General features: G+C 49.1%; 1 protein-coding gene and 1 long non-coding RNA gene across 3 annotated transcripts in view; one reads left to right on the top strand and one right to left on the bottom strand.

Annotated features, from left to right (window-relative positions):
- The window catches only part of LOC140696936 (uncharacterized), a 156,630-nt gene extending 147,438 nt beyond the window's left edge, over window positions 1–9,192 (bottom strand). Inside the window, exon 1 of the long non-coding RNA XR_012073634.1 lies at window positions 9,080–9,192. This is a non-coding gene — a long non-coding RNA (uncharacterized lncRNA). The remainder of the gene's footprint in view (window positions 1–9,079) is intronic.
- On the top strand, window positions 6,379–11,316 carry OTX2 (orthodenticle homeobox 2). 2 transcript variants are annotated; one of them, XM_006199742.3, is made up of 3 exons: window positions 6,379–6,676; window positions 7,685–7,836; window positions 9,672–11,316. In XM_006199742.3, the coding sequence occupies exons 1-3, from the start codon at window positions 6,580–6,582 to the stop codon at window positions 10,290–10,292; spliced, it is 870 nt and encodes a 289-aa protein (XP_006199804.1). In that variant the 5' UTR covers window positions 6,379–6,579; the 3' UTR covers window positions 10,293–11,316. The 2 variants fall into 2 exon arrangements, with proteins under 2 accessions (XP_006199804.1, XP_006199803.1); XM_006199741.3 differs by having other exon boundaries at window positions 6,494–6,676; window positions 7,661–7,836.
- The last annotated feature ends 6,362 nt before the right edge of the window (window positions 11,317–17,678 follow it).

Genomic DNA, 17,678 nt, shown 5'->3' with positions numbered 1-17,678 from the left:
AGCCGGAGCCCAGCCGGGCTGCGGAGCGCTGGCTGCCTCGTGCGCACTCCCGTAATTCGTTAATTGCTGTAAATCCCAAGGACGGCCACATTTGATTACACATACAGTATAAGAACCGACAACAAAGCGACGAATTAATTACCAACTTCATTAACATAGGTCCCCAAATTAAAAGCAGCGAGATGTTTCTTTGGGCCCACTTGCCGTGGTGGCGTGGTTGGAGAGGGGAGGGTGTTTAGGAAGAGATTTTATATTTCTTTTCCGGCTTTGGGAGTTGTGAGGCAGGAACTGTCTTCTGTTCGCCACCCCCACTCCCACCCCGCCATTCACACACCTTCAGCCAGTCCACTTGTACCCCCACCCCCACCCCGCCCAATCCATTTCTGCTTTTCTGGGGACTCAAATCTGTCTGCAAGCGGTCGGGTCCCGCTCTCCGTGCCAGGCGTTAAAACTGGGCTGTGTGTGTTCTCTCCGGCTCGGCCCGCGGGTGCCGACACTTTCCAGCCCCCGGCTCCCAGCCCCAGGCTCGAGTCGCGCGGGCTTAGTTAGATCCAGGTCCAGCCGGGGCTGGCGCTGGGGTGGCGTTAGTTTTAACGCAGAGACTCTGTTTCCAGCGCGGGCCTCCCGAGTTCGCTCCCTCCCCGGGTATCCTCCCGACCTCACTCTCACACCCCCTAGTCCTGACCTGGCTCCCTCTGTCTCCTCAAACTGGCCCTGGGGTTAAATTTTCGGGTTCGGGTTCTTTGCAGGCTGCCCTGGGCTTCTTAAAACTCTAAGAACTCAGAGAAAACCAGGAGCCCGCGTCTCGCACTTCGGGGGCCGGGGGATATTTGTAGGGGCGTAATGAGCGGGAAAAGACCGAGTTTTTGCAAATAGTTTGTTCTTGGACTTGTGTACCTGCATCTCTCTTGCCACAACGCCTACGCCTCACTCCCAGGCCTCCTTTCTTTACCCTTCCCGAGTCCCCTCAGCATTGTCTGACCCTGTCTGAGGCAGCATAGTCGTATTTTTAAGTTTCGGTCTCACTAGCTTTCTGCGTCTGTTCTACACACTTACTGCTAGCGTGGAATGCGATAACCCAGTTATCCCGCACTCTCACCCTTCTCCAACCTTGACTTAAATATTTTCATCTTCCCATTTTAGGGTGTACGGGTTTTCTTTCTCCCCTTCCCTAAAACAAAAGCAAAAACAAAAAGAGGAGGAGGAGAGAGGAAAGAAAGAAGAGTTCAGAAGGTAAGGAGAGGCCTCCTTGTCCATTAGTTTAATTATACAATAAGTTCACATGCTCTGGCCCATAATGTATATTTTAAGCAGAGCCCAGTGCCTTTCAAGAACATTCTGGTAATGTCGGAGGCCTGGATTTGTTGCCTGCTCGTCCCCCCGTGCAGCAGCGGCCTGTTTTCCTCCCCCTGTTGTGTGTTTTTATTATTTTCCCTCTGGCTTAGATGTGTCAATCATTCTCTCCCTGCCATTGGTTGGAGAGTTTGCGTCAAAAAGTTGCCAGAGAGGCGCTTTCTCAGCAAATCTCCCTGAGAGCGGAACCGACCTCAGCTCCAACTCAGCCTCCACTGTTATTAAAAATAAAAATCGCTAGAGAAGCCCTCCTCACGTCTACTTTGTACGTATCGTAGAGGGGCCCACGCGCGTTTCAAACTCGAGCGATTTTCCTCATTTTCTATTCTTTAGAAAAATTTTTTTCGTTGTCTTTGACTTTTTAATGGAAGAGTGAAGGCTGCAAGGTTTCTAATTCAATACTCTTGATTTATTTTAGGATAGCTGGCTATTTGGAATTTTGAAGGATAATTTGATTTTTTTCTAACCTCCCATGTGGCTGTAAGGTAAGTGTCCGTCTGTCTTGTCTATCTGTTTATATCCATATCTATGTGTCTCTCTGCCTGCCATCACCCCAGTACCTCCCATAGACCGACCGATGCACCTCTGCGAACGTGGAGGTATTCTAAAGGCTGATTTTTTTTCTCTTGCAAATTTTTGAGGTGTAATAACGAACACTGTGGAAAATTCATTATCTAGCGATGAGGTCGAGAGTGGCAGAAAGGGAAGGAGAGCTCTCCTGGGGTCGTTGCTTCTGCAAAACGTCGTGGAAATCTGCGAGTCTAATGTCGGGTGTTTTGGAGGGGTTTTGTTTGTGGTTTTATGTCAACGCCCATTCTGGGCTTCTCCCCGCGATCTTTGCGTTTTGGCTATCAGCTGTGGTTGGGGTCATTTGGATTGATCCCAAGGACGCTTTCAGAGACTGAGACAAAAAAAAATGCAGATGTAGCTAGATAGATGGATGAATGATGATGATGTTGATGATGATAATGATGTTAGTAGTAGTAGTAGAAGTAGTAACAACAACAACAACAACAACAACAACAACAACAACGGTTCATCCCAGGGCCCGCGCGCCCCGAAGCCCGGCTCGCCCGCGAATCGAGGGCGCAGGCGGCCGCCGCTCGAACCCCAGCCTGCCCCCAGTGAACTTAAGAGGAAACAGAAGCGGATAACCTAGGAGGTGGGGAGCGCCGGCATCTCGTCCGCGAGAGCTAGCTGCTTGTTCCTTTCGGCCCCCTCTCCCCCAGCCAAGAGCAGCTCACCAAGGTTCTTGGCCTCTTCCGGAGGGCCTCCAAATCTCTTTTTCTTTTTGATCATCACTCTCCCCCACCCCCACTTCCCGGGGTCGGAGGCGGGAACCCTGGGAGTGCCATAACCCTCCCATGGTTGTTGAGTGTTGTGGTCCCAGACCGAGAAAGCATAGAAGAGTCGTTTTACAACGTGACTGCCGGGGATGGTTCCCAGCCGCCCCACGCAGCCCTCCGCTCGCACCTAGGGCGGGCAGAAGTGGAGGTGACTGGCCTCTGCTCCGCCCGAGGCCGCGAGAAGCTGGGGACAGGAATCCTTGGGTGGGAAGGCGGTCCCCGGTTTGTTCTCGGACCGGGGCAGCGGCCGGGCCTGCCTGCGCGCTCTCGCGCTTCGCTCCCAGGCTGGGGGACATCGGGGCGTCGCGGGCCGGATCGTCTCCAAACTCCATCTGCCCGGGGAGAACCAACAGAAGGTCTCAGCCAGCACCCGGCCTCGGCGAGGTGCCGCGCCGCAAACTCCGAAGAAATCTTCGTGTTGTTGCGTTCAAGGGACTCGAGATCACAGTCCGGTTTCAGGACACATTTTATGAAACCCAAATCCCCGTCAGAATATGCCGAGTTGGCGTCTTCCTCCTTTACCTACAGAAGTGGGGTGCCGGGACAGAAGGCCGAGCTGCGTTGCCCTTGGAGTGGTGGATTGCTTGGGGAGGGGACAGGGAGGTCACCCTTGGAAATTCTCCCTCCATCCCAAAGCTTCGGGGTCAGGATTTCTCCTACTCGTCTCGGGACTTTTCCCGTCACCAAAGTTATTAGCACAAGAGAGGAGTTGGAGAGGAAACTCCTCCCCTCAAAGGCAGGTAGACACCAAGACTTCTGCTCTCAGTGCTAACACCAGGGCTTTCTCCTTTTCATAATTAATAGTCAAGGCCAACCCTTTTGGCACGTTTCTACCTCCCTTCCTCGCGAGTGGCAGCGTTGTTTGATTCCCTGAGGCCAGAAACTTTCACTCGAGTTCGCCGGAGGGAGGCCCGCGCAGGCTGTTTTCCGCGCTGCCCATCTATCTCCTTTTTCTCTCTCTTCTTCCTCTTCGCTGTCTTCCGAGCCGCAGATCGGTCGCCAGTCCGCGTAGTTTTGTTTCCTTTCCATCATGCAGAAAATTAATCAGCCCGGACGAGAAGCAGAGCTGAGCACGACGGCCTGTAATTAAGGGACGTGTGCCCTTCGGATTATCTCGTTAGTTTATCAAGAAAACATTTATTATAATTAATTCTCGGACGAGGTAATTATTATTGAGCGAGGACACAGCAACTGGTAGATGAGCTCCTTGGAAGATAAAAAAAAAAAAAAGCCAAGGGGGAGGGGGGAGGGGGAGCGACAGATTGCACGAATTGACCGTTAGATATAAGGCGGCGCGGCCCGGGGCGGGCAGTGGAGCGGGACCTCGGGCGCCGGGGGCTGCGAAGCTGAGCGGCTGCGGGGCAGGGACGCCGGACCGAGTCACTCGCGCCCGGAGGTGAGGGTGCCGAGCGTCTTCGGAGACTCGCCGCGCGACCGCCGCCCGCTCCTTCTAGGTAGGAGTTCTCCAGGGGCCACCCCATGAGCAGTCGTTTTGAGGCTTATATTTTGGAAAAGGGATTCCTTTTTCCCCTTCTGGGCGCTGCTTAGAGAGGAAGCGAGAAAGGCGTTACGGCAGGGCTTCGGAAGTTGGATGGAAGGGTCCAAGGCCTCTTTGGAAAGCGCATACCTTGGCTAGCTGTCGAGAATACATTGTAGTTTTGTTTGGGTTTTCCCCCCTTTCTTTCTTTCTTTTTAAAGATGTATCCCGTAGTAAATATGAAAACAGTCTATGCCGGGAAATTTGGCCTTTTCGATGGTAGGGCAAAGGAGTTCCAAGAAGGATCTCTGTCATGGGTGATTTCTGCCTGTAACTGCTTTTTATGTTGGAATGTGCTACTTTAATATATGATGTGTCAGTCATTTCTAATTGGGTGAGAGCTCTACATGTAAGAACACTTACATATTTCTCATGTGTACATCCAATATGATTTGTTTCTACAGCAGTTCAGAACTTTCCAACATAGTAAGATCCTACGAAAAAAAAAACCCCTCTAGCTTAGAGGCTATTAAAACTAATATATGACTATATTTTAAAGCAATATTATTTCTACAGCCTCTGAATAACTGTGTCTTGAAAAGAAGAGAAAACATTAAATCTTTGCTGTAGGAGTGACTAAATTAGTTTCACTAATGAGATAATACAAACTCCTACAAGGGCATTTATGAAATTACATTAAATTAGATCTGAGGGTGGGAAAGCATAATTTTTGTGCCATGAATTTAAATCAGGAAGAAGTTGCAGTAACTGAGTTCCATTTGTAGAACTTTTTGTCTTGATCTCTTAAGCAATGTAAATATGAAAACTCAGTTGTTAAAACTCCGTAGGACCTTTGTAAAAGTAAGAGGGAACTTCTCCTAATCTTGTATCCGCCATTTTGAAGCAATCTCTCATAGTGTCAAAGCTGCAAAGTAGAGACCATGCAGGATAAGTGCTATCTTTTAGAAAAATAGAAGCCAGAATCGCATGTAGCCAGCCTATAAGCACTGATATTGGATCCCTTTGCTTGGGGGAGTGAGAAATATTCATCTGAATAAAGTAAATAACTTTTCTTTTTCTTCCTTTCTTTTCCCTCTCTGAGCTCTTTTCTTATAGGATTTTAGGAAACTTAAAAGGTAGGGAGAAATTCTATTAGTTTCACAACTTTGGGTGTTTGTGTTTCTACTTTCTTCAAAACTGAAATGTGCAAAAAGGAGCTAGAGTTAACAGGAAGCTCTGCTGTAGCTGCTGAGGGCCCAAATGTCTGAAAATTTGCCTCCTGCAGGATCAGCAGCATCCACACATCAAACTCAACATGGAAGCGGCTTGCACAACAAATGCGCACCCTTTCTACTTGCAAATATGGGAGCCTGTCATTATCTGATTGGTGGGATTCTAACTTTACTTCAGAATTTCCAGCAAACCCTGTGCCAAACTTGAAGACTTTTTTCAGCACTATGTTTAAATATTTGATGGGTGTCGATTAAAAGTTAAATACTTGTTTGTTTAGCTTTAGTTCTTTAGACACATATAATCAAGGTTCTCCAAAACCCTAATAATTCTGCTACTTACCTCGAAATCTAATTACCCAGACTACTAATTAGGTGAAAATGATTACTGGAAATGAGTTCAAATGTGAAATAATAGTGGTTGAGCAGTTTTCTCAAGTTTGTCGTTTAGCAAGTTGGTATTTTAGATGTTAAATGCACTGACATTTTAGGTTCGCAGCAGTTGAAAGTGGTAAAAAGCTAAGATAATTAAAATCTGCCTTGGAAAGGCAACAGTCTGGGGAGAGGTAGATTTCTTGAATTGTTTCTTTGTTTCTCACCAATGGGCTTTGTTATCAGCATTATTTATTTAGCCAAAGAGTTCTTTGTCTCTGCAAATGGCCCCAATCAAGTTTTGTTTGAGACAATTAGCTAGTGCCAGCCAAGGAGTCCTATGCAAATGTAGGGATAGGAATGCAATGTGTGCATTTGGAGGCGTGGGGTTTTGTTCTGGGGGGAAGGCAGATTGTAATTGCTTTCCTTGGGTCTTTCTTTCTTTTCTTTTCTTTTTTTTTTAAGTTTAGGCTGGGGGTGGGGAAGACAGGTTTATCTGGTCTCTCTCCATCTCCTCTAGTTCCAGCGCAGCTGGGGAGGAGGGGGTGGGAGGAGGCTCTGCAAGTCCTTTAAAAGTCTCTGCCCTGCATTGCTTGGGGTCTTTTAAATTAGTGGTGGAACGTGGAAGAGCTGCATCCTCCGAAGCAGTAAACCAGCACCTCTGTTTGTTTGTTTGCTTTGCCTTAGTTCCACCACTCGGAACCCACCAAGGACCTTGAATCTGTCCATCCCGGGCGAAGTGAGACCTTCCGGCTGGGTCCCCCGGATTTGGGCCGACTTTGCGCCTCCAAACAACCTTAGCATGATGTCTTATCTTAAGCAACCGCCTTATGCAGTCAATGGGCTGAGTCTGACCACTTCGGGCATGGACTTGCTGCACCCCTCGGTGGGCTACCCGGGTAAGTGAGCCCCGCGGCACTCCTGGCCTACCTTTCTCGACACTCACTTCTCGGGGATGTGACACCCTTTCCCCCAGAGCACCAGGATTGGACGTCATGTCGCCCTCACCCCAGCTCCAGGCAAAGTCCCCACTGGGTTTTCCTTCCGAGAAGCAGCTCAAAGCACCAGGGCATTTACCGGCCGAGGAGAGGGTGCTGGGGAAAGGGGGTAGGTGGATCTACAATGCTTCCAGAACATCACATCTTTCTATTCTTAATTGGAGTGAATAGGAGACACATATTGGAGTGGGGCAAGGAAGGTTACTGCCCTTGTCATTTGGGCGAGAGGCCCCTGCCCATATCTCGAGGTTCAATTCTTCAGTAGTGCTCTCTTGGCAAAGCCAGGTTTCTCCCAGCAAATTCTCCCTGCCACGCCTGGGACTTCCCCTCTGACCTCCAGGCCCTACTCCTCTAATCCCTAGAGGTGTGATTTACCCCAAGTGCGAGTGCTTTCCTTTCTGATCAGATCTGTTTTTCAAAACCCTGGTAGAAGGATAAGTATAAAATATGCCCCCATTTTAAAGATGGAGGAACAAAGGCCTTTGGAGTCCTAAAAGCCTGGATCTCAGGTAGGATTGAGATTTGCCCTATCAATTCAAGCTGCTGGTCCTCGAGAATTCTTTGACTTCACGGAATGGAGTTTTTGTGTTGCAGTTTAGGTGTTGAGTTTTGGAGAGTTCTTGTTTTTTGTCTCGCTTTTATTTCATTTGGTTTGTTAGCTTTCAAAGGAACGCTCTACAACCGCCCGCGGAGTGGGTGGGGGCTCCCCTGGGAAGGCAGTGTCTTTGGGAGAAGTCGAGGTCGGGGGAGGTGGTGTGGGGACCACATGGGTAGGCTCCGGGTAGTACGGATGCGAGACCAGGGGAGTGTGGTGGTGTGGGGGTGGGGAGAGTCGGACACCCACAGAGACCCCTATGACTGAGAAACTGCTCCCCCACCCTAAAGGGCCCTGGGCTTCTTGTCCCGCAGCCACCCCTCGGAAACAGCGGCGGGAGAGGACGACGTTCACCCGGGCCCAGCTAGATGTGCTGGAAGCACTGTTTGCTAAGACCCGTTACCCAGACATCTTCATGCGGGAGGAGGTGGCGCTGAAAATCAACTTGCCCGAGTCCAGGGTGCAGGTAGGGCAGATGTAGACTGAATCATCCTTCCTGACTGTGCCCCTCCTCCCCCAGCATGGTGTTTGTGGAGGATCCAGGAGAGTCCCAGGTCTTGGAGAGGACCAAAGGAAGGCTTGAAACTAAACACTTCATCAGAAGCCAGTAAACTCTTCTCTCAAGGCCCCGAGTGTCTGATTTCTCCTTGTGCCCCTTTTTGTCCCTCCAGTCCCACCTAATCCTATAAGCAAGAGTCTCCCAGCCCAGGTTGCAAGGTAAGACTGGTGATTTAGCTGTGGTGATAATGCACAGCCCTAGAATCCTTGAAACCCTGGTGGACAGAAACTCCACCTTGGTAGATTTCAAGTATAGTCACATAGTATTTTACTATTTCCCTTCTCCTATTGGAAATCCCACCCCCCGCCCCAATCTTATTTATTTTGAGGGGCAAAAGAAGCATAGCTCCTGGATAGCCCCAGTATTTTTACAGATGAAGGAACAGAGAAGTAAATGACTTGCTCAAGGTCACATGTCAGTTTGGTGGTAGAAGAAATTACACAATAAGAGTATTTTCTTTGACTTCTTAGAGATTGAACAGAATTTGCTAGATCTGAGCCATTTACCAGATAAAATATCAATATAATACCCTGTGATACCTTCCCCCACTTCCCTTAGTCCCCCTTAACTTGACCTTAAGCTGGAGAGGAAAGTAAACTCCAACTTTCTGGAATGCAAGCCTATATAGAGTTCTCTGAAATGTTTAGCACCTAAACTACATATACACCTGGACTCCCCTTCAGCTAGGACACATCAGCATAAGCTACAAATCAAAAAGAGGCTTGATCAAAGCAGGATAGAAGTTTTAGCATTTGTAAGGCTTAAATTGTTTACTGAACAAAAATAAATGGCCCTGAATGATTGATAGTTTGTGCTCAGCTTTGGTGGCACCATTTTTACCACAGTTAAGACACCCATGTGGAGAGCTCATTCAAGAGGACAACTAAGCAGTTTTGCCCAGAAAATGTTGGTAGTTTCTCTAACAAGCCCTCACACACCAAACACAGCGCCATCATTGCAGAACACGAAAAAGGCTGGTAAAGAGAATTTCAAAGTTACACCCGGAGGCAAAGTTGACAAGCCAACACACCTGATACAGGAAACAACCTGTGCATTACCCTAATGGCATAGCTTCAGTCTCAGACTTGACACTAGGAGAGAAATCTGTCCTTGAGCTCAAAGCAGAATACGTACAAGTAACTCCACTTACCATAAAGAAGGTTTTGGCAAATAGTAGCTTTCAGACCTTCTTCCTCAACAGGATCACTTCTCCTGGAAGCTTTCTTTTGTGAGTCTAGGAGAGACAAAAAGTAGAGTGATGGAACAAACTTACATATTAACATTTGCTCCCTAAAGGATGGACTGTAAACTGCTTGAATTTAGGCTGTTCTTGTTGGCATATAACAACAGAAGTGTTTTCCCTCACTTCTCTTGTTTCTTCCCAAAAGACAGATACATTCTATTCCATTGTGACAAGTGTTCCAAAATGCAGCTGAGTGTATGTGTATGTGTGTATTTGAGGTGAAGTAAGAGGAAAGTGAAGTAGAGAATTTTTAGCCATATGATTTGGATGATTATCTTAAAATTTTATTGTTCTGAGCTGGGAATAAAGCAGGGTCAAGTGCTTTTAGATAGAGCCTCCCTGTCTTATACTTCCAAGAGCATCTGTGAGAGTTTTCAGTGGCAGGAGAGATTGTCTGTCTAGCTCACCTGCCCATCTAGGACAGATTTATAATCTGGGAGCCACTCTTTTCCTTAAGGAGCTGTTGAAACCATGTTAAAGAAATTTCTTTCCCTTCAAGGTATGGTTTAAGAATCGAAGAGCTAAGTGCCGCCAACAGCAGCAGCAACAGCAGAATGGAGGTCAAAACAAAGTGAGACCTGCCAAAAAGAAGACATCTCCTGCTCGGGAAGTGAGTTCAGAGAGTGGAACAAGTGGCCAATTCACTCCCCCCTCTAGCACCTCAGTCCCAGCCATTTCCAGCAGCAGTGCTCCTGTGTCTATCTGGAGCCCAGCTTCCATCTCCCCACTGTCAGATCCCTTGTCCACCTCCTCTTCCTGCATGCAGAGGTCCTATCCCATGACCTATACTCAGGCTTCAGGTTATAGTCAAGGATATGCTGGCTCAACTTCCTACTTTGGGGGCATGGACTGTGGATCTTATTTGACCCCTATGCATCACCAGCTTCCTGGACCAGGGACCACACTCAGTCCCATGGGTACCAATGCAGTCACCAGCCATCTCAATCAGTCCCCAGCTTCTCTTTCCACCCAGGGATATGGAGCTTCAAGCTTGGGTTTTAACTCAACCACTGATTGCTTGGATTATAAGGACCAAACTGCCTCCTGGAAGCTTAACTTCAATGCTGACTGCTTGGATTATAAAGATCAGACATCCTCGTGGAAATTCCAGGTTTTGTGAAGACCTGTAGAACCTCTTTTTGTGGGTGATTTTTAAATATACTGGGCTGGACATTCCAGTTTTAGCCAGGCATTGGTTGAAAAAGTTAGATGGTATGATGCTCAGACTCATCTTCTGATCAATGTCCCAGGAGGCATAGAAGGAAAAACGAATGGCCTTAGAGGGGCCTACCAACCAGCAACCCGAAATGGACAAACCAATCTACTTAAGATCCCGTCATAGTTTTAGATCATTGGTTTTCCTGATCTGCAAAGTGATCAAAAGCATTCTAGCCATGTGCAACCAAACACCACCAAAAACAAACAAAACTAAATTGTGAGGGAAAGGAGGGAAGGACATAGCCTTCTGAAGCAGAGGTGTTCCAGTATTTTAGCCAATCCTTGGTTGAATCTTAGGAATGGACAGTGTCTCAAGCTCACTCACGTTTCATGACCAACTGGTAGTTGGCACTGAAAAACTTTTCAGGGCTGTGTGAATTGTGCGACTGATTGTCCTAGATGCACTACTTTATTTAAAACATAATGTTGATAAGGAGTCAATATGTAGTTTAAGAGACAATCAGTGTGTGTCTTATATAAATGGTACATCTGTGGTTTTTAATCTGTGCTAGACTTCAAAACTGTGATCTCCTGTTATTGTATGCAACCTTGAACTCCACCTCTGCAGGGGTTCTTCTGTGATTAAATAGGTTATAATTATAAGTAAATTCAGAGCAACTGAGTACTTATCTAAAGATTACCTTTGGCTGGAGGTGAGCTGCACTGAAACTTTACAACAAAATGTCTCTGGACAAGGAGAGTGAGAGAAGAGAAGCAAAAGGACGCTAATTCATCTGTAATTTACTGTTGGGTAAGCCTAGCAGTAAAGAGACATTGGTCAATTGCTCCGACCCTGATGAATTTATAAACTGAGATCATTGATGTTTATGCTTGCAGATGTTAACTGGAAAAGTTATATATGCATAAACCTTTTCTTCCTGGATTTGGCAGATATGTATAATTATATTAAAATGGTTCTAGCACAACATTGGGTCCAGTTTAATTTTATACCACTGTCTATGAATGAGAAGCCCACTCCTTCCTGAAACATGTTTTTCTTGGGTCAGAGAGAGAATTAGCATACTTTATTTAAAAAAAATTTTTTTTGTCTAATCTATGAGTGTACTAGATATGATTGACCATATGTAAACTTTTTGTGACTTTCATCAGGACTGTCCTGACATTGAGTATAGACAAGCTAACAATTGAAAGTTCTCCTTGCTTTTCCCTCTCTGCCATATACCCTAAGGATTTCTTAGGCACCGTACTAGTATGTTTTAACATAGACCAATGTTTTTAAGCAAGCAGGGATAAGCTGCAGTACCTCAGAGAAAATGAGAATGTCAAGAATTCCTTGTTTCTGTTCTCTTATTTAAGGGGATTTTTTTTTTAACTTCCAAAAAAAATCTGAAGTAAACATGAGAGTGAATGTAATCAGAATCTGAAAGCAATTCAGGCAGAAATGATTTCTGAACAAAAGAGTTTCAGAAAAGTTTTAAAACCTATAATTTCAGTAGTTGAACATAAGGCACCTTTTTTTTTTTTTAAGTGCTGAGACGGAAAAAAAAAAAGTCCTTTCTCAGTTGTACCTGTATTTTGTAAACCAATCATCAGAAAAGACAAATGGGCCAATGATTTGGTGCTCCTCAGGTAAAAGCAATCTTTAATTTAATTTTAAACTACTTATGCTCTTACATTTGACCAAAATTAAGTGACTCTTGATTGTAACTTATAAAATGAATGTTAGCAGTTGCAACCATTTTGTTTTCTGGCTAATTTTCCCATCTCTGACTGCTCCTGCTCTTTTGAACCCTACATGATCTTGTCTAATAATTGTTTTTGTTTTGCTGCTAAAGGTAATGGAATAGTTGACACCCACTGATTGAGGCAAAACTTGACGGCAAGGTTGCCCACTACCTACTGATAATCTTCACCCTACTGTAGTTTACAGTGGGGTGAAACTGGGGCTTGAGACAAAACCTTGCTTTTATAGTTTACCAGATACTGGGTCTTATTCTCCCAGCTTTTCTCGTGCACAGTAAAGTAGATCCAAAATAATTTCTCATACTGCCTTCAGTTTTCAGGATGCCCCACAAAGGGTCAGGAAAGATCACCCTCTCTTGAAAAACAATAATGACGACAAACATCGGACTACTCAGCAAATAACGCTGTTAGGTTTTCCCCCTGGTACTTTAAAAAAGGCGGACTTAAGAAACAAGCGCTGAGCCCCCTCTGAAACTAATTTTTCCATCACCTTTGCACAACTTCGTTTAACAGACCACGGAGTTAAATCCCTTTGAATTGACGGCGAAGTAGAAATGAATTCCCCCTGACTGCAGGCAACGGAGGGAGGGGAAGGGAGGCGGGGAGCTAGCGCAGGCTCACACGTCCAGAGGGTTCCGGTCACCGCGCCTAACCCAGGCCTTAAGCCCAATAAGGACGATACTTGGTACTGAAATGACGCCACCCCCTACAGGCGTCAGGAGCTACTTCAACTGCATATTGGCGACCAACAAAGACTTGAACGTTGATGTAATCTTCGTTCGGAGGGGTGCAGGCGAGGGTAGGGTAGTTTGCCTTACAAAGATCTGTTGTCCCAAACCTTTATCTTTCCCACAAAGATTCTGGGCCCTTTGTATTTCAACTCAGAAGAATTTCTCTTCCCTTCAAGATAAGAAGAGAAATCCAATCAAGTCAATTAGGTTCCGGCTTTCGAAACCTCCGAGTTTTCGACAATGGCCAACTCCTCTCCCACTCTTTTCCCTCTAATCTCACCTTTCCTGTGGCTGTCCCCACCCTCAGCCCCGGAGGCCCGGGCGGGGCCGCGAGGACGCGGCGCTGAGGTGCGGGCCCAGGCGCGGCTCGTGCTCCCGCCGAATCCGTGGAGACTTTTCAGAGCTGTGCTTTGTAAATCTCGACTGTCTACTCGGAGTTCCGGGAAAAGCACTCCCATCTCCGCCCCCGAGGAGCCCGACCTGGGGCCGAAGCCCAAGTGCCTCTCCAGGCTGGCGCCGCCGGTTGGGCCCCACTCGGCCCGCAGAGCTGGGCAGGGGCGGCCTTGAGGCGCTGGTCCTCCGGCTTCCCCTCCCTCTGGTCAGACTCCAGCTCTAGACGGAACCTCGGCCGAGCCGCGGCCCACCTCACGGCCCGGCCCTCAGGCCTCTCGGGCTCCGGGCGCGTGTGCGTGGCCCGGCCGGGAGGCGAAGGAAGCCGGGACCTAAGGGGACGATGACGAGCTGGGCCTGCCCGGAGAGGGGGCCGGGGAGGTGAAAGCGGGCCTGGCGGGGCCCGCTGCCTCTCGCTGTCCTCGTCTCCCAGGAGGAAGCGCCGCAGACGGCTCGATCTCCTACTGGCGGCGAAGGGCGAGGCCGCCGCCGCCACAGCGGGGACTCCCGCCGTGCCTTTGGCCTCCGGTGCCCCGCGCGGAATTGGCGCCGACACAGGGGTCCAGTTGGACCCGCCTCGGGCCCCACGGATCCTCCAGGAAAGCGAGGGGCTTCGGCAAGTGGGTCTAGGGGACTTGTGTTCGGTGTTCCGCGCTCCCTGGGGGTCCTCGGCTCTGAGCTGAGGCTTTCAGCGGGGAGCCTGGGGACTCTCAGTTACCCTTAGCTCATTCCTTGTCTCCGACGCCTCTAGATTTCCGTTTTTAAACCGAGTGCCCAGCCTTTCCTTTTCTGACCCTGCGCAGCACTCAACCGCCCTGAAGGCCAGAGGCCGGTCCTGGAGCCGGGAACCGTGCCTCTGGCGTCGGGGGCCGCGCTGGGCAGCTGGTTCCGGTTACCTGCAGGGCCGGGCCGCAGTGCTGCGCCCGCCTCCACTTAACCAGAAGCGGGCGCTCGGGCGGCCAACGTCGGCGCGCTCACCACAGGTTTGAACCCGCATCCAAAACCCGGCGAAAACCCCGCTGTTGTTCACCGGACACAGCTGTAACCCAAAACCTGGTGGCCAGTATAAGGCGGTGGTTTTAGCATACAGAGACGTGTTTTAATCATGCAAAATAGAAACACAAAGGAATCGGCGGAAGACAAGCGCATCCCACACAAATGGAAGCTGAAGTCGTAGAAAACAACCAAAATGCGAAGATGCAGGGTCGGGGTCAGCCACGACCTCAGCCTGCTTCACGCCTTTCTTCCAAACCTTTAGGTAGAACAGCTCTCTCTCCCTCTGGTACCACAAAAGGGCCCACTCCCCAGTCACGCATCTGCATGCCCAGATCTGCGACCAGTGCCTTCAACACCTCTTTTTCTCTCAACGGCCAGAGCCCTGTAAGCGCAGCATGCCCTGATAAAACCTGATCCCCCTAGTCGCCCCATTTCCGCCCTTGGGCTAGCATGATACAAAAGACGGGGAGCCCCTGGGACTTTACGCTGGGACGGAGAGAGCAAAACCCCAAACAAAACCTACCCCGATGTTTTTCAGTATTAGGCTCTGAAACTGCACAGATTATGGGATTTGTCTCGGACAGAATTAACATTACATGTGAAACCGTAGTGCTCCAGTGTATTGAGACACATTGTATAGGATTGCTTGGAGCACCTCTTCCAAACTGCCTGTTAATAGCAACACGAGGCCTTAAAATAATAAGTGGGTTTTTGGGTTTAACCTGATTAAAACGAACTTTGGACACTGTAAAGGGCAGTTTCTCTGGTGGAAGCAGTTCGAAGGAAAGGGAACTCAACACGGGGACTGGAGGAAGCTTCTGCATGCGGAAGTGGCTGGAGAGAAGCAAGCAGGCATGCGTTTGAAAGGCCTTCTACTATGCAGCAGTCCCCACAAGCAAGGGAGGCGCCCCCAGTTCTAAAGAGAATCAGCCAGACTTCCTCTCTTTGCAAGCGGTGTGTTTTATATTTAAAAACCAACCCGCGGTCAACAGCAAACAAACAGTAAGCAAATTCAAATAAAGGAGCCCTACCAAGTCCAACTCATTTGGTCAAAGATAACTGCAGGTGCCAGAGTGGTCAGACCATTACTAGGGGGAGGGTCAGCTTCGAATTTTGTTTTTCTCCTAGAGGGAAAGTCTCACAGCATGAAGTCTATGACTCATTTTTACTCCTTAATCTCCCCCACCCCTTTACCTTCAATTCTTAGTGGAAGGCAACATATATTTGTGGGGAAAAACAACAAAGAAAAAAAAATCTCACAGCAAATATAATGGTAAGTGGCCAAAGTCTGAATTGACTTCTGTTTCAGCACCACAAGGGAAAAAAAGGGAAAAAAAAAAAAAGCTGTCCAAGAATCAGGTGGAATCCTCTGCCACCCTCTCTGGTGTCCTTGCCTTAGTTCACCTACTTTGGAGGTGGGAAAGGGGTCTTTTGGATGAAAGGTTTCTTAGACCACTTGACATCACTAGACGACATTTCTAGTGGAGGGCTTCTTTAGAAACAAGATGCCAGTTTCTAGCAGCTATATTATTGCCTTTTTCTTTCCCTCCCTTGAACTAACCACGGTGGGACCAGCAAATGCCACAGGAGCGGCAGTTACTGCACCCTGCCGGTCTGCTTTCCCTCCAACGCAGGTTCCCGAGGTAAAGGCCAGAAAGTGCCCCCTTAGAGACAGCTTTTGGGTGAAGTCTCTCTCTTAGGCCTTGCCCCCAATCTCCCAACTAGAATCTCCAGAAGCCTTAGGCTATGCTGAAACCCGAAAATCACTCACAGCAGCTAACAGTTGTTAAAATCTGTTCCTAGAACCAATAGTCACATTTTAGGCTCATGGGCCATTAATAAAAATCGCCTTAACATTCAAATGGCTCTAAAATGCGTTGATAGAGGATTACTCAGGCCTAATGGACTTCGTGTGTGATAACATGGCCCCTGAGTAGCGAGGTTCTGGAGTGGGTGTCCGACCACAGCTACCTGATTATCAGCTTACAGCGAAACCTCTTTTTAGTGGCGATGCTCTTAAAAGGCGTTCTTCCGATAGCAGAGCGGGAGACTTCTGTGTTCTTCATTTAACCGGATTTAACTACTACAGTGTTCTGGAAAGGGGAGGGGAAAACTTGCCTGCAGGCGTAAGGTCACCTCCAGACGTAAGAGGGGCGGGTCGCCAGCCACCGCCCCTCCCCTCTGCTTTTAATGGAGCGATGCCCGAAAGGCGGTGGCTAAGGCAGATCGAGGACCTGCAGGGGATGCCGGGGTAATATGAAGCCTGGGGTTTCCTGGTGGGACTTCCGAGCCGCTCGGCCTTGAATCGCCTCGGAGCAGAGCCTCTGAAGAGGCTGCTTGGCTTGTCTCGAGAAGGCCTGCCTTGTCCGGAACACTCACCGGGCTCTCCAGCTGCCCGCAGGGAAGACTTCCGGCCAGGTTGCTCACAGTCGACGGCGCTAAGGAAGCCCTGGCAGCTGCCGCGGCGCCAGGGAGGGAGTGGGTTCCTGGGTTTCAATGAAAAATGTGGGAAGTGCACCGTGTTCCCTTTCTCCACCCCCACCTTTCACCCAGCAAACTAAGCGGAAGACTCCGAAAGCTGGCCTTGGGTAGAGGCAAAGTACACCTGGGCATCGCCCCAGGGACCTCCCCTGCCTGCTAAGCGTCCCCAAGCCAAAGTAATTTGGAGACTCCGGAGAGAGTACCAGGGGCAGTGGAGAGTTTACTGGAGTGGCTGAGAGGCAGCTTACCGACCAGCTGCGCAGGACATCGGAAATCACGATCCCCCAACCATGCTGCCTTTGGGCCCTAGTCCCGGAAGTGGGTTCCGAACTCACTGCGCTCGGGGCCGCAAGCTGCGCGGCCGCCAGGTCCCCTGCGGAGCGGCAGACTGTGGGTCGCGCCCACCTAGCAGAGGCGAAGCTGGGTCTACAGGGCACTGTGTGTCCTCGCGTAAGCCAGGGAGGCCCGGGAGCCTCTAGTCCTCGTGTTTCTCCTTCTCCAACCGCATCTATGGTCTTTACGAGGATCTGATGAGGGTGTGAGTGTAATGACGCCGGGAGGCAACTATTCCCCTTGGTCGAGGGCGACGTGGGCGCTCTTCTCGCCACATGCTCTGACCGCAGCCCTAAGCTGGGCCGCCTCTGAAGTCCAAACTTCCTCCCTCAAGCTTCTTGGTGAAAGACGCGGGAACTGAAACAGGCTTCTCCTTAGAGCTCGCGACCTGGCGTGACTCTTGCCTCCCACGCCGGGCCTGGGTTAGAATCCCGGAACCAAGTGTGCCGGGTCCGAAATGCATAGCCGGCACTGTCCCGGGGTCCTCGCGGAAGTGCACCCACCCGGGCCCCAGAGGGCTTGGGCGGCGGGCTGATAGCGGCTTCCGGTTGCAACTCGAGGCCTTGCCAGCTGGCCCGTGGAGGGGCAAGTTACTCCGTGCCAGGGTATGTTTTGACTAGTGACGACGAATTGGTCTAAAGTGAATTTTGAGT

This window comes from Vicugna pacos, chromosome 6 (genome assembly GCF_048564905.1).
Source record: "Vicugna pacos chromosome 6, VicPac4, whole genome shotgun sequence".
NCBI classification, from domain to species: domain Eukaryota; kingdom Metazoa; phylum Chordata; class Mammalia; order Artiodactyla; family Camelidae; genus Vicugna; species Vicugna pacos.
The sequence above is the reverse complement of the archived record's forward strand: the minus strand, read 5'-3'. Positions and strand labels throughout refer to the sequence as shown.